The sequence below is a fragment of the Garra rufa genome, chromosome 23, assembly GCF_049309525.1.
Source record: "Garra rufa chromosome 23, GarRuf1.0, whole genome shotgun sequence".
Lineage (NCBI taxonomy): Eukaryota > Metazoa > Chordata > Actinopteri > Cypriniformes > Cyprinidae > Garra > Garra rufa.
The window spans coordinates 242,219-257,109 of record NC_133383.1 but is presented as its reverse complement, the minus strand read 5'-3'; the positions used below and the strand labels follow the sequence as shown (position 1 = coordinate 257,109).

The 14,891-nt window shown below is 37.3% G+C and overlaps 2 protein-coding genes across 2 annotated transcripts; one reads left to right on the top strand and one right to left on the bottom strand.

Annotated features, from left to right (window-relative positions):
* Positions 1-5,388: 5,388 nt before the first annotated feature.
* Positions 5,389-7,502, top strand: ripply3 (ripply transcriptional repressor 3). The gene is made up of 4 exons (XM_073830173.1): positions 5,389-5,426; positions 5,510-5,567; positions 5,686-5,747; positions 6,109-7,502. Exons 1-4 carry the CDS (start codon positions 5,389-5,391, stop codon positions 6,284-6,286), a joined length of 336 nt encoding a protein of 111 aa, XP_073686274.1. The 3' UTR covers positions 6,287-7,502.
* Positions 7,503-7,531: 29 nt separating this feature from the next.
* Positions 7,532-10,679, bottom strand: pigp (phosphatidylinositol glycan anchor biosynthesis, class P). The gene is made up of 4 exons (XM_073829728.1): positions 10,240-10,679; positions 9,149-9,221; positions 8,953-9,071; positions 7,532-8,881 (listed from the first exon to the last, which is right to left on the bottom strand). The coding sequence occupies exons 1-4, from the start codon at positions 10,322-10,324 to the stop codon at positions 8,763-8,765; spliced, it is 396 nt and encodes a 131-aa protein (XP_073685829.1). The 5' UTR covers positions 10,325-10,679; the 3' UTR covers positions 7,532-8,762.
* Positions 10,680-14,891: the final 4,212 nt, after the last annotated feature.

The following is a 14,891-nucleotide window of genomic DNA, read 5'->3' as shown; positions in this document are numbered from 1 at the left end:
CGGCCTAAACCAGCTAAGACCATCCTAGGCTGGTTGGCTGGTTTTAGCTGGTTTAAGCTGGTCAGCAGGCTGGTTTTAGAGGGGTTTTGGCCACTTTCTCAGCCAGGCTTGGCTGGAAGACCAGCTAAAACCAGCTACTTCCGGCCTAAACCAGCTAAGATCACCCTAGGCTGGTTTTAGCTTCTCAGCAGGCTGGTTTTAGAGGGGTTTTAGCCACTTTCCCAGCCTGACCAGGCTGAAAGACCAGCTAAAACCAGCTACTTCTGGCCTAAACCAGCTAAGACCATCCTAGGCTGGTTGGCTGGTTTTAGCTGGTCCACCACGGTGGTTTTAGCTGGTTTAAGCTGGTTTAAGCTGGTCAGCAGGCTGGTTTTAGAGGGGTTTTGGCCACTTTCTCAGCCAGGCTTGGCTGGAAGACCAGCTAAAACCAGCTACTTCCGGCCTAAACCAGCTAAGATCACCCTAGGCTGGTTTTAGCTTCTCAGCAGGCTGGTTTTAGAGGGGTTTTAGCCACTTTCCCAGCCAGGCTTGGCTGAAAGACCAGCTAAAACCAGCTACTTCTGGCCTAAACCAGCTAAGACCATCCTAGGCTGGTTGGCTGTTTTTAGCTGGTCCACCACGGTGGTTTTAGCTGGTTTAAGCTGGTTTAAGCTGGTCAGCAGGCTGGTTTTAGAGGGGTTTTGGCCACTTTTCCAGCCTGACCAGGCTGAAAGACCAGCTAAAACCAGCTACTTCTGGCCTAAACCAGCTAAGACCATCCTAGGCTGGTTGGCTGGTTTTAGCTGGTCCACCACGGTGGTTTTAGCTGGTTTAAGCTGGTTTAAGCTGGTCAGCAGGCTGGTTTTAGAGGGGTTTTGGCCACTTTTCCAGCCTGACCAGGCTGAAAGACCAGCTAAAACCAGCTACTTCTGGCCTAAACCAGCTAAGACCATCCTAGGCTGGTTGGCTGGTTTTAGCTGGTCCACCACGGTGGTTTTAGCTGGTCATAGCTGATCAGCAGGTTGATTTTAGAGGGGTTTGGCCACTTTCTCAGCCTAGTTTGGCTGAGAGACCAGTTTTTTTCAGCAGGGATTTCAGACTTTTTTTCTCCAAATTACACCTGAAATTTTGACTTTTTTTCCTCACAAATGTAAAAAAAAAAAAAATCATACTTTCCCCTCACAATTCTAAGTTAAGGTGAGATTTTTATTCTGTGGTGGAATGGAGCTTCCGCAGGATTCTGTTGTAACGCGTTTGGTGGCGTTTGATGTGTTTGATGGGTTGGGTGTGAGGAGCTGCACCGGTGGATGTGTGGCACGAGTCAGGAGGGAGTTTGAGAGAGAATCTCTTGCGGAGCCTGTCCTCCAATAATCCTCTACAGTAAAGACTGGAACATTCAGCGCTCCGTACGTTTGATGAAGTGCCCTTTAAGCGCCCTGCTGATACGAAGCCATTTAAACACGTCTCACATTCTCATTCCTTCATTTCTGTTGAGTTCCATCACTCGAGAATATGAAATCAGGAATATGAACATTTTAATGTCTTCAGATCCTTCTCTAAAGCTTATTTCACAAGCCATAATATGGTACATTATAAACAGTGTTTCTACAGATTTAGCGCGCATACGACGGCCATTCATTCTGATTTTCTTGTTGATTTAGATAATTACTCTGTGTCACAAGAAGCTCATAAATAAACCATATCTAAATATTCACTTTGGGCTTTTTCTCTCTGTGTGAATGACTGAGTAAACAAAGGCTCATGTGTTGATGCTTCAGTCAGAATGAATCAAATGAATCATTTCTAATGTAACTGTTTTACCGTCTTGGTTCATGGAACGTTTTTTTTCTGAAACATTTTAGTTGCACGTCATCTAATGATTTTAAATGTTATTTCTTGTTTCGGAGAACCTTCAAAAGTAACATTCCAGTGTTTGCTCAAATAATTCAGTGGGAATGTTATCTTAACATTCACATAACCAAGAAAATAACATTTAATAAATGTAAACATTGGATGTTTGAATGTTCAGAGAACATTCAGAAAAATATTTTCATTAATTAATGTGAATGTTAACAAAAGCTTGTTAGAACGTATTTTTGTTTGCTGTGCATGCCTAACAATTATAATGATCTTTAATCATAATGAGTTTTGATATTGCACTGAATCAGCAGCTGCTGTGAGACACAGATCTTTATCTGGTATTTATCATTTAAGAATATTATTTGTTTTATTTATTATTTAATATAACAGCAGCAGAGTCAAACTTGTCAATGTTACATTTTTTCATTTACAGATTAAAAGGTACAAACTCAACACATTTAAGAGATTTGTTCAAGGGTGTAGGTTTGATTTTGCCATTGTCAGGGACATAACAGCTGACAACAGACATTTAATTATTTGATCACAATTATGGCTAGGGACAGTTTAGTAGTGTGTGGATATTGGTAGGGACGTGTCATAGCATCTCTACTATTTTCTACACCCTTGAAAATCATGACAAGCAATGTTTGGAAACTATAGTCCTCTCCCTAAATATGAAATCCAACAACAGATTAATGATCATGGTAACCACAAATTAAGGTGGTTTTTCGACAGTATTACAATATTTATCATGATATTTGTAATAAAACTGTGGTTATACAAAAACAAACAAACAATAAAAACATGGTTACACTTTTACTATAATAAAACCATAGTTAATCCTTTCTTCTTTGTTTTGTTTTTAGAACTGTACTTCCTTAATGGTTTGATGTTTTGTATACTGTTTAATAAAAAAAAGAAAAAAAGATTCACCATACATGCTCTGAAGTTCCGATCTGAAACAAATGATTCGAAATACAAGAAGTATAATCCAAATCAAATGATTCGCAATTTGCAAAGTTCGATCTGAATCAAATGATTCACGAAATTCTGATCTGAATTAAATGATTTGCGATCCAGTAAATTCCGATCTGAATCAAATTATTCATGATACAAATAGTTCAATCCAAATCAAATGATTCAATTCGCGAAGTTCCGATCTGAATCAAATGATTCACGATTCACGAAATTCTGATCTGAATTAAATGATTTGCGATCCGCTAAGTTACGATGTGAATCAAAGGATTCACGATACAAGAAGTTCAATCCAAATTAAATGATTCACGACACGCAAAGTTCCGATCCAAATCAAATGATTCAATTCACAAAGTTCCAATCTAAATCAAATTATTCGCGATTCGCAAAGTTCCGACTCAAATTAAGTGATTCGCGAACCAAAGTTCTGATCTGAATCAAATGATTCTCTCGCGGTCCGATTGGAGCTTTTTGAAACAGTGAATCATTTTACGACCCAATGATTTAACTGATTTGGAGTTTCGAATAGCACAAATTCGCAACCATTATGTGCTTTACAAGCAATGTCGAAATTTGAAAATAAATGGCTTATTTGATCTGGGTTTTGCTAGTGAATCGAAATCACCAGTTTGAATCAAACGGAGTGGTTCCAGCGTAAATGACTCAATTGAATCTTTTTGTTTGTTACGGTTGTGGTGTGTTCAGCCATGTTTACACGACACTGTCAGCACTACTAGGCCTACTGGCTTAGCTCGCTAGTTTTACGACATTAACTGAAATAAGCGAAAAGTAATGATGTTTACAAATAAATGATCCAGATTTCCATTCCAAAGATAACTGCTTTCCAGGTCGAAGACATCGAACACAAATCTACGAACATATTCAGGTAAGATAACTGGTTTACTGCTAACTAGTGTCTTTAACTTTAACTTCTCAGGTAACATGGTGTGACATATTTCAAATGCAGCCTGTTAAATACATTTAATTATTTGTTTATTCTAAATTAGTAGTCGCTGGACATGTTAACATCTCTACTAAATGCTGGATTTGTTTGTTTGCTGGCCAATGAGAGAACATCTACACAAACTCTTTTTATGTGTTCATTCTATAACCGTAATGGTGTTTCTACTCTACAAACGATCTGTTTCACATCCTCTGGGACTAAACTATCATTCAGTTTGTTGTTAATGAGAAATGTACCATTCAAATCAGTTAGAATGGAGTATCTAGTCACATAACCATTCTAATTTGATTTTAGCACTCATTGCATTGTATTTGACTCAGGATTTAGTTGTTCATTTCAGCATATCTGCAATATCTGCAATATTAGTTCATATTTGGCACTGTGTATTATTTAGAGAGCCTCTCCTGCCCTCTAGCGGCCAGTTCAACTCGTTTGGGTCCGTGTGACTCATAAAAGACAGACTAAGCATCCAAAATGACGGCAAATGAAAGTATGTATGATATTTCATTCCACTAAATATATATATATAAGTTTCAGTGTTGGGGAAAGTTACTTTTAAAAGTAATGCATTACAATATTGAGTTACTCCCTAAAAAAGTAACTAATTACATTACTTAGTTACTTTTTATGGAAAGTAATGCCTTACGTTACTTTTGCGTTACGTTTTAAATCTGGCCAGAGCTTGCTTGTTTGTTTTTAATATAAAAAGTTCTATTTTTATCAAATGTAAAAGCCTTTTCACACCAAAAGCCTCAGGCTTAGAGAAAAGTAAATTGAGGTCTGTACAGTAGACCTCAGAATAACAAATGTTAGATTATCTTGAGTCATTTTTGCTTATTAGTATGGATGAATTGGATCATCGAAGGTCGGCAGCAAAGACATCGGTTAATAAAATGGGATTAAATACATAAAGGATATTTGTATTATTTAACATATTTATTTATTGCAGGTTTGCGTTGAATTTCACTGTTTTTTATTCATTTTTCATTCATTATTCAGAAGAATATACTGTATCATTTTTAGTGAGTGAGATGAATTAATGCATGTTCCCATTTATTCTAGAACGTTACATCTTACTCACAATTTCTCTCAACATGTGGACAGGAGAGCTTTTAATCAATAAATGGGGGGGGAAACGTAACTCGGATATTTTCTTGTCAATTAAAAAGTAACGCGTTACCCCCAGCACTGATAAGTTTTGACTGAGCATAACGCGGATCTGCGTCGTGTCTGGGATAAACATAATAGTCCTATAATCCTGAAAAAAACCAGTAGCATACCAGTATTTTCCAGGGCTTTTTAAAATTGAAGTCAAAAGCCGGGTTGAATTAAAATGTTAAATCAGTTTAAAAACCTTTGCTAAAGATAATGGTTAAACATGTTAGTGCAGTAAAACCTTGTTTAACTTGTGGTTGCCATGGTTTAAATACAACAACCATCTTTTTTATTTATTTACCTTTTATTATTATTTTTTAAATCGGTAGTAATATCATTGATTTTCATCATTATTGGCGGGCGGGTGCACGCAGAACACGCCCACCTCTCAGCGTGTGCGCGAGCGCGCCTTCATCAGTGAGCGTGAGCGCGCGGTCAGTGACTCAGTGTGAAAGATGCTGCCTGTGAGTTTAGACGCGAATCCGACGCTCGGGTAAGAGATCATGTTCAATTCATCTGTGTTTTTATATTTGTAGAGTTTTCAGTGTGAGTAACTCTCTGTCTTGTGTCTGATAGCTGTCCTGCGATATGGAGACCATGGGATCTTTCAACACGAGAGACTCGATTCAACAAAGTAACTCATTTTAATTACTTCGGTGACTGTATTTATTAATATTATTGATGTGAGAGTCTGAATGTGCAAAAATGGCATCTTATTTGTAGGTTTTAACCTGTGTTGTTGTGTTCTTCAGGTGGTTTCTGGAGGCTTGAGGCGGGTTCAGGCGTCTGGAGATGTTTTCCATCATCCTGCCAGGTCTGATGCTCTTCCTCTTCTTTCAGAAGAACACTTCAGTGTTTATTAGATGTTTTTAAATACCCAGCTAACAAAAAGATGTGTTAGGAAGTTATTTCAGAATGTCCAGTTTTTTTTAAATGTTTTAAAAACATTTTTATTGTATTGTAAACATACTTTAGATTTGCATGTTCTCTGAAACAAGTAGTAAGATTTCAAAAACATTAGAGCTAAAAATGTTTCAAAATAATGATTTTAAACTAATTTAATTTCTTAAAGACCTGGTAACTTGCAAGTTGTTGGAAGAACATTTGTTCATAAGTTTTAGAGAAGCCAAAGTTCTAAGCATTGACTCTCAGTGAGTTTGTGTGTGTTTCCGCAGGCTCTTTCTGCCCAGATCCAGGATGCAGGAGTATCTGTCTCATCTGGGAAGAACCGTTTTATCCAGTTTCCCTGTTCAGGCCACTCTGCACTTTTACAACGATGAAGATTCCAGCTCTGAGGAGGAGGATGACGATGAAACAGACATTGTTAAACCCATCAGATCCTCACCTTTATAACATGAACTCTCTAGTGAGCCGAGAGCGAAGCGTGCGACCGTCAGGAAGCAGAACACTGTTTAGGAAACAAGCCGTGTGAATGGAGATCGGAAACACGGCGCTGCGTTTCAGGAAGCGGCGCGGATCTGCTGGAACAGGATTATCACCCGAGAAGAGCAGAAATACAGCGACAGGTCGGGTCACGCACCGCTGAGACGGGTCACGCCATCAAAGACTAAACACACCTTTGATCTGAGGAAGATCCTTCACATTGTCCCTGTCTGGGAGCATCCTTAAAGGGATAGTTCAGCCAAAAATGAAAACTGTCATTGACTCATCCTCAAGATGTATGAGCTGACCATATATGTGAGTCTAGAGCATAAAAGTCTTAAGTAGCGCAGTTAGATTTGTAGCAATAGCCAATAATACATTCCATGCATCAAAATGATTGATTTTATGCCAAAAATAAGGTATTTTGTAAATTTCCTACTGTAATTATTTTAAAGCTTAATTTTTGATTAGTAATATGCATTAAGAATTCATTTGAACAACTTTAAAGGTGATTTTCTCAATATTTTTTTTTTTTTTTTTTTTGCACCCTCAGATTCCAGATTTCCATATAGTTGTATCTCAGCCAAATATTGTCCTATCCTAACAAACCAGACATCAATAGAAAGCTTATTTATTCAACTTTCAGGGATTCATTGGTGTCTTTGACCCTTATAACTGGTTTTGTGCTTCAGGGTCACATGATATTTTGAGGAATGTTGGTAACCAATCAGTTGCTTGTAATCAGTTGAAGTCAATGGGGACCAAGAGCAGTTTGGTTTCCAATATTCTTCTTTTATGTATAAGAAAATCAGACTGGTGTGGAACAACATGAAGGTGACTAAATGATGACAGATTTTTCATTTTTTGGGTGAACTATCTCTTTAAGGTGATCGTGTTTCATTTGTATGTTATTGCTGGAATTTATGCAAAGTTGTATGTATTTCTATTAAAAATCTAAACACAAATCAAACAAGATTTCTTAATATGCATTTGTGTTCTGTTTATAAATAATCATAACAACATATAAATGTTAAAGGATTAGTTTACTTGCAGAACAAAAAATTCCTGATAATTTGCACACCCCGTTGCCGTCCAAGATGTTCATGTCTTTCTTTCTTCAGTCGCAAAGAAATGTTTTTTTCTCCATATAGTGCTCAACAGATTGAAGGTTAAAAATGCAGTTTAAATGTAGTCTAGTTCAGACAAGGAACAAGAGTCTCATCTAGCGAAATGATTATTTTCTGCTCCATCTTCAAAATCGTCCTCCATCGCTGCAGAAGAACAGACCCAGTGTTTACAAAGTCAACGTGGAAAGAAGATCAAACCCCTTTACAAATAACAGCAATGTAGGATGATTTTGAATTTGGAAGAGAAAACGAGAGGACAGTTTTAGGACATACCCTAACTGTCTTGAACCGGAGTACACACAGAACACATCACAGAGCTAGACAAGACCAGCTAGACCAGCATTTGAGGTTAAAAAGTGTATAAATTGTAATTTTTGTAGAAAATAACCAATTGTTTCACTTGATAAGACTCTTCTTCCTCGGCTGGGATCGTTTAGAGTTCTTCGAAGCTGCATTTAAACTGCATTTTAGAAGTTTAAACTCACAGACACGATAGAAGTCCACTATACGGATTGTTTTTTTCCTTAAAAAACATCATTTCTTTACGACTAAAAAAAGAAAGAAGTAAATTAACAGGAGATTTTAGTAATCCTTTAACAATCATCACAGAATATAACCTTTCAAAACAGGCTTTTAGATGCCCGATAAAGCAGTGTCTGAATAACACAAAGACTGTAGAAAAGTCAGCTGCTGCTTTAAATGTTTAGGCTGAATTAAGTTGGCTGTACAAGTCTAACTAACAGAACAGAGAAAATGAATTTTAAATAAGACAAATACAGCTTCATTGTATGTAAGTCCATATATTTTAATGAATAAAATGAGAAAAAGGAGCAAGCAGCAGTGTATTTTCTCCCGTGTGTGCCGGCGGCGGGGTCGTGGGGTCGCGGGGTCACGGGTTAAACGGTGACTGGCCACCCGACACCCGTCTGTTTGCTCACGAGGGCCGGTGTCTGCGGCAGGAGACGAGCAGCAACACGAACCCGCCGCAGACTGATGGAGCAGATGATGGCAGATAGTGAGCTGACCGTTTCACTTCTCGTCTGAGGTCACAGAGGTCACGGTCTGACCCCAGACCACCACACAACACCACAACAGGAGTGTGGCCTTTGGAAAACACGCTGAAGCTCAACGTTCTGGTTTTTGAGCTTTATTAAACGCTGTCGTCATCTGAAGGCCCTCGGGTCTGTCCGAGGGTCACGGGGTCACGGTGGCCGCGTTACGGGTCACCTGACAGTCAGAGCTCAGGCCTGTCACGCGGCTGATGGATGCGATCATCTAAACCCTGAGCAAACGCCACACGTCTGCGCCGATGACAAACATCACTGCGTTTGAGGATCCAGGTAAAAGAGGCGGTTTATTTCACTGATGGGAACGTCTCGGAGTCGAGGAACGGCTCCGTCTTGACCCTCATCTGCGCGCTGGCTCTTGGCATAGCCATCTAAACAAACAAACAATGATTCATGCGAGATGCAAGATGCTTCATGTGATCAGCGCTGGTGGTTTCCTCACCTGTGATGTTGTCCACGGATGCGAGCGGAGCCGTGTTCATCATATTGACTCCAAACAGCAGCACGAAACTGGTGGATAAAGTGACCAGCAGGTAGATGGGTGCCGCCAGAGCCCAGTATCTGAAACACACGCATACAGGACATTAGCCTCACCTTAATAGACATGTGAATGAACATGAGAAAACAGATTGACTCACTTCTGAGGCCAGTAGGTCAGTCCAGCAGAGTGAAGCCAAGCATCAGGAACAAAAGCCCAGACCACATACAGAACTGAAGAGAACAACAACATGAGTCAACCACAATAAAAATACATAGTATGGATCAAAATGACAAAAACTCATTTGGACATTAAGATCATGTTCCATTTGTAAATCTCCTATTGAACATTTTAAAAAATGTAATTTTTGATTAGTAATATGCATTGCTAAGAACTTCATTTGGACAACTTTAAAGGCAATTTTCACAATATTTAGATTTTTCTTTCTTTTTTGCACCCTCGGATTCTAGATTCTCAAATAGTTGCATCTCAGTCGAATGTTGTCCTATCCTAACACATCATACATCAATGGAAAGCTTATTTATTCTATAGCTTTTATATGATTTATAAATCTCAATTTCTAAAAATTGACCCGTATGATTGTTTTTGTGGTCCAGGGTCACATATAGTGACAAAACCAGACACTTCAAATAGTCAAGAAACTCAGTGTACACTGCAAAAAAAAAAAAAAAAAATGCTTTTCTTACTTTGATTTTTTGTCTTGTTTCAGGCCAAAATATATATAAAAAAATCTTAAATCAAGAAGGATTTTCTACATGAGTAAAAATGGTCTTGTTTTCAGAAAATACAAGTCAAAATGAAGTGCATTTTTGCTTGAAACAAGCCAAATAATCTGCCAATGGGGTAAGAAAATAATCTTGTTTTCTGTTTGAAATAAGTTTTTTTGCTTACCCCATTGGCAGATTATTTGGATTGTTCTAAGCAAAAAAACATTTAATTTTGACTTGGTTTTTTTTTTTCTGAAGAAAATAATTTTTACCTTCCTGATTTAAGAATTTTTAGATATTTTGGCCGCAAACAAGACAAAAAAATCTAAGTAAGAAAAGCATTTTTTTGCAGTGTAACAGGCATCATCTCATAACACAACAGTTTATTAAATCGTGTGAAATGAATTCTAAACTTTAATATTTCACACATACTCTGTGTATGTATGTATATATATATACATATATATAATGAAAACGTAATAATGCATAGAGTTTGAAGAGCAGTGATGAAGGAGAGACGCACAGAATCCGAACTGCGATCCCAGAAACAGCACGAATCCGTATATAGCTCTCTCTGGCAGAGGAGAAGGAGAGTTCTCCACCATCATCAACACATTAACAGTTACTCCACACACATCTACTTGCTTTTATAGTCGCTAAACGCTAAAGCGTTGACGAATCTCACAGTACTGACTGAATCAGATTGTAAATAACATATAAATGTCTCTTCTCTGATGTTTCCGTGTTATTCTGCGCAGGCGCGCCGCGAGATGCTGAATGCTGCCCCGCGCGGTCTGGAGACACACAAAAGAAGCATCATATGTTTACACTATGGTTTACACACACAAACATTTGACTTGGCTACAGCAGATTTCAGGAGCTCGTTCTTCGTACGTTGCTTAAAACATCCGAGATCAAATGAGACATCCAAGATGATATCATCGTGCTAATCCTGATCCAGCTAACTGGGTTCTTCTGTTGTTTATGATTAGTATCGCTGGATTGAGTTATCTGAGATAATTGCGCGTTCATGCGTTGGTTTAAAAGGGGATATGTATCGATAGTAGAAACAATGATTAGCAACGCTGTTATTGGCTGTTCATCATGGCCAAAGAACGTGCCCAGTTTTTCCCCAAGCAGAACAAGAGCTTTTAATGGAAGGTTATGCCGAATTTGAGTCTTTAATTAAAACGACAGGAAACACCTCAAAGTCTGCAGAAGCCAGGAGAGGGCTGGCAAAAAGTAGCAGACAAATTAAATGTTATTTTATTCATATTTTTATTTTTATATACACTACCGTTTAAAAATTTGGGGTCAGTAAGACTTGTAATAGTCTTTAAAGAAGTCTCTTCTGCTCATCAAGGCTGCATTTATTTGATTAAAAATACAGAAAAAAACAGTAATATTGCTAAATGTTTTTACAATATAAAATAATGTTTTTTATTTTAACATACTTTAAAATAGAATTTATTCCTGTGATGAAAAGCTGAATTTTCATCAGCTGTTACTCCAGTCTTCAGTGTCACATGATCCTTCAGAAATCATTCTAATATACTGATTTATTATTAGAATTATCAATGTTGGATAATATCAACAGTTGTGCTGCCAAATATTTTTTGGAACCTGTGATTTTTTTCCCAGGATTCTTTCATGAATAACAAGTTTAAAAAGTACAGTGTTTATTCAAAAGATAATTTTTTATAACAATGTACATTATTTATTATTAACTTTGAATAAATTTTTAATTATTAACTCAATACATCCTTGGTGAATAAAAGTATTAATTTCTTCTTCAAAAAAAACAAAACTTTTGAACGGTAGTGTGTATATATATGTGTATGTGTATATATATATATATATATATATATATATATAAAGTTGCAATCAAAATTATTCAACCCGCTTGACCTGCAAGACATTTTGCTACAGAGAACAACATTTTGTGAAACAAATTAAACAAAGGCATCAGTAAACTATTAAAGAAAGTTTATTAAGACACATTTGAGTAATTCTGAGAACGTAAGTTGATGAATAATAATTAAAAAAAATCAAATTGGTTCTAAACATTCATGTTCAAAATTATTCCTCCCCTGAAAAAGCTTTCAGATCACTGATAATCTTTGGTTTTTACTTTGCCACTGCTTGCATCAAATTCAACCATGTATTTTCAATGAGAATTACATCTGGAAACTGAACAGGCCACTTAAAAACATTCTGTGACTGATCCCTGAACCAAGCGTAAGTAGATTTGAACGTATACTTTGGGATGATTGTCCTGCAGGAAAGTCCATTGATCATTAGCTTCAGACATTGCACAAAAGGCATCTCAATGTTTGCCAAAATGGTGTGATACTTTAATAAATCCATGATATCCTTTGTATGGTCATGTTTTCCACTTCCTGCTACAGTAGAACAACCCCATAACAGGACTGGCCCACCTCCATGTTTGATGATGGAGATGGTGTTCTTCTGCTTATAAGCTTTGTCTTTTTTGCACCAGACGTACCTCTGATCCATACATCCAAAAAAGTTCCAGTTTGGTCACATCCCTCCATAAAACATCCTTCCAGAACTCCACAGGTCTAACTAAATGAATTTTAGCATGTTCAAGTCAGCTTTTTGTTCTTCGTGGTCAAGAATGGTATTCAGCAAGATTCCTCAACATGAAGACCATACTTGTCTAGTGTCCTTCTTATACACAGCATTGAAATATTTGTCCTCCTTTCGTCTGGTCGTCTTGCAAGTCTTTGGCTGTACATTGCAAGTTTTTCTCAGTTGAATGAGTATCCATTATATTGGCGTATAGGTTTGACTGCACATGTGAGGTATACTGCTTGCACTGATATATAGTGAGCTGACCTCACTGATAAAAAAGGACAAATCATGTTTCTATTTAAATCTAGTAGTCTGCAGAGGTTTTTGTTAGGGTTATGAAATAAGATATAAATAATGAAAAATAATACATATAAAACGTTAAAGTGAAGTTGATATTAAAAATAAAAAAACTTAACAAAGAAGGCATTTTCTGTGGGTAAAAAGTACATTTTCTCTCATAATTGCAGGAAAGTAATACAAAACAACAATGCAGGAACAACCACAAGTTGTCTCAGTGTGGATAGAAGGCTGAAACGTTGCAAAAAAATGCATTTTTAAATGTATCTACATTAACATGAATGTAGCCTAGTCTGGAGATGTAAAGATATTGGAGGATGGACGGAGAGCACCAATAATCCTCTCTGCTTTAGTCTCTTGATGTTTGATTTGATAGCTGAACCAAACCAGACATTTCTAGATGAACACAGCACAGACTCAATGATGGCCGAGTAGAACTGTCGCTTCAATATAAATCCTTTCCAGTGGTTTATTAAGTTGTTAATTGATATCATTCTTCAAAACATTAAAGCAACACTCCACTTTCAGTCCATTCAGCCGTTCTCCTGTTCTGGCGATATCACTTTTAGCATAGCTTAGCATAGATCATTGAATCCTATGAGACCAATAGCATCGCGTTCAAAAATGACCAACGAGTTTCCATATTTGTCCTGTTTAAAACTGGACTCTTCTGTAGTTATATCGTGGACTAAGATCACCGGAAAATGTAAAGCTGTGATTTTCTAGGCCGATAAGATTAGGAACTACACTTCCATTCCGGCGTAATAGTCAAGGAAGTTTGCTGCCGTAATATGACCGAAGCAGGCGCAGTAATATCACACAGCACCTGAAATTATATTATATTGCATATTACAGCAGCGAACTTCCTACTAAAAGTGATATCACCAGAACAGGAGAACGGCTGAATGGATTTCAAAACGGTGAAACTCAACTTATTAACTCAAGAGGAGTTGGAGGATGAACCTATTTCCATAAAAAGTGGAGTGTTCCTTTAAATGAGTTGAAGGACATTCCCATGTGAAACTGTGAAGAGTGTAGAACTACTCTTTATCTGACTGGAATGTGCTCAGGCCTTGGTTTGAGAAAAGCACTCAACAAAACAATAAAACACACACTGAACACACACTTCTGACTTACTGACAGATCAGGCCTCAACCATCATTAGAGCTGCTCTACACAACCAATTGACAATTAAAGCATTTGCGTTATTCTTCATCTTAAAGCATTACAAAATAATGAAGAATGTTGTCTGAAATCTCTGGCTGAGAAAAAAAGTACTTCTTATCTGGATGTTTAGGAAAAGTTCTTGATTAGACCTTTATGTTTGAAAAACTCAGCCTTGAAGAAGTTCCATTGTTCCCTGTGTGTGTGTGTGTGTGTGTGTGTGTGTGTGTGTGTGTGTGTGTGTGTGTGTGTGTGTGTGTGTGTGTGCGTGCGTGCGTGCGTGCGTGCGTGCGTGCGTGCGTGCGTGCGTGCGTGCGTGTGTGTGTGTGTTTCACAGGATTAGACTTGAAATGAATAACTGCACCTGAGACTGAAGGGACGTGAGAGGCTCTATGAGTGTGATATACATCCTTGGAGAGACACTTCACATGCAAACACAGATCTCCACAATAATCACTGAAGGTATGCTTTTTGAACTATATTTGGACATTTTTCAAGTTTATCTATTTCAAACAATCCGAATTCTTTCATTTAAATTAATGACGTAGTTAGTGACTTGGTTAGATATATCATTTCTGCTGTGTAATTATAGTGATGAAGCTGACTGAAGCTGATGACTATGTTCTTTCAGTAAGTTGTTCTTGATTTGATTGCATCTCTGACTCCTGGTCTTTGTTCATCATATCTGATGTAGAGAACCTACACAGGTTGAACTCACTTTTGGGTACAAATTTGTCCCCCAAATATTGTGGGTACAGGTAAGTAGGTACACACACACAATATATATAGGGTCATATCAGGTAAATTGGGCCACTTTTTGGTTAATCGATTGGGACACTAACAAAAAAAAAATCCATGTATGAGATTCAACTGTGTTCTTATTATTAATAATGACTGTCTTTAATATTTTTTGTGTTGAATTGATGTAATAAAATATAATTGTTCAAGCCCTACAGGTTTTGAAATGTTAGTTGCACACATTTTTTGAGAAAATGGCCAGTTTGATCAGCAAGAATGCAAAGTGAAATAGACATTTCTGATAAAAACATGTTTAATTATATTTAATTTTATAATGTAAAAGTGTAACATTGCATGCATTTAAAATACATTACAACATAA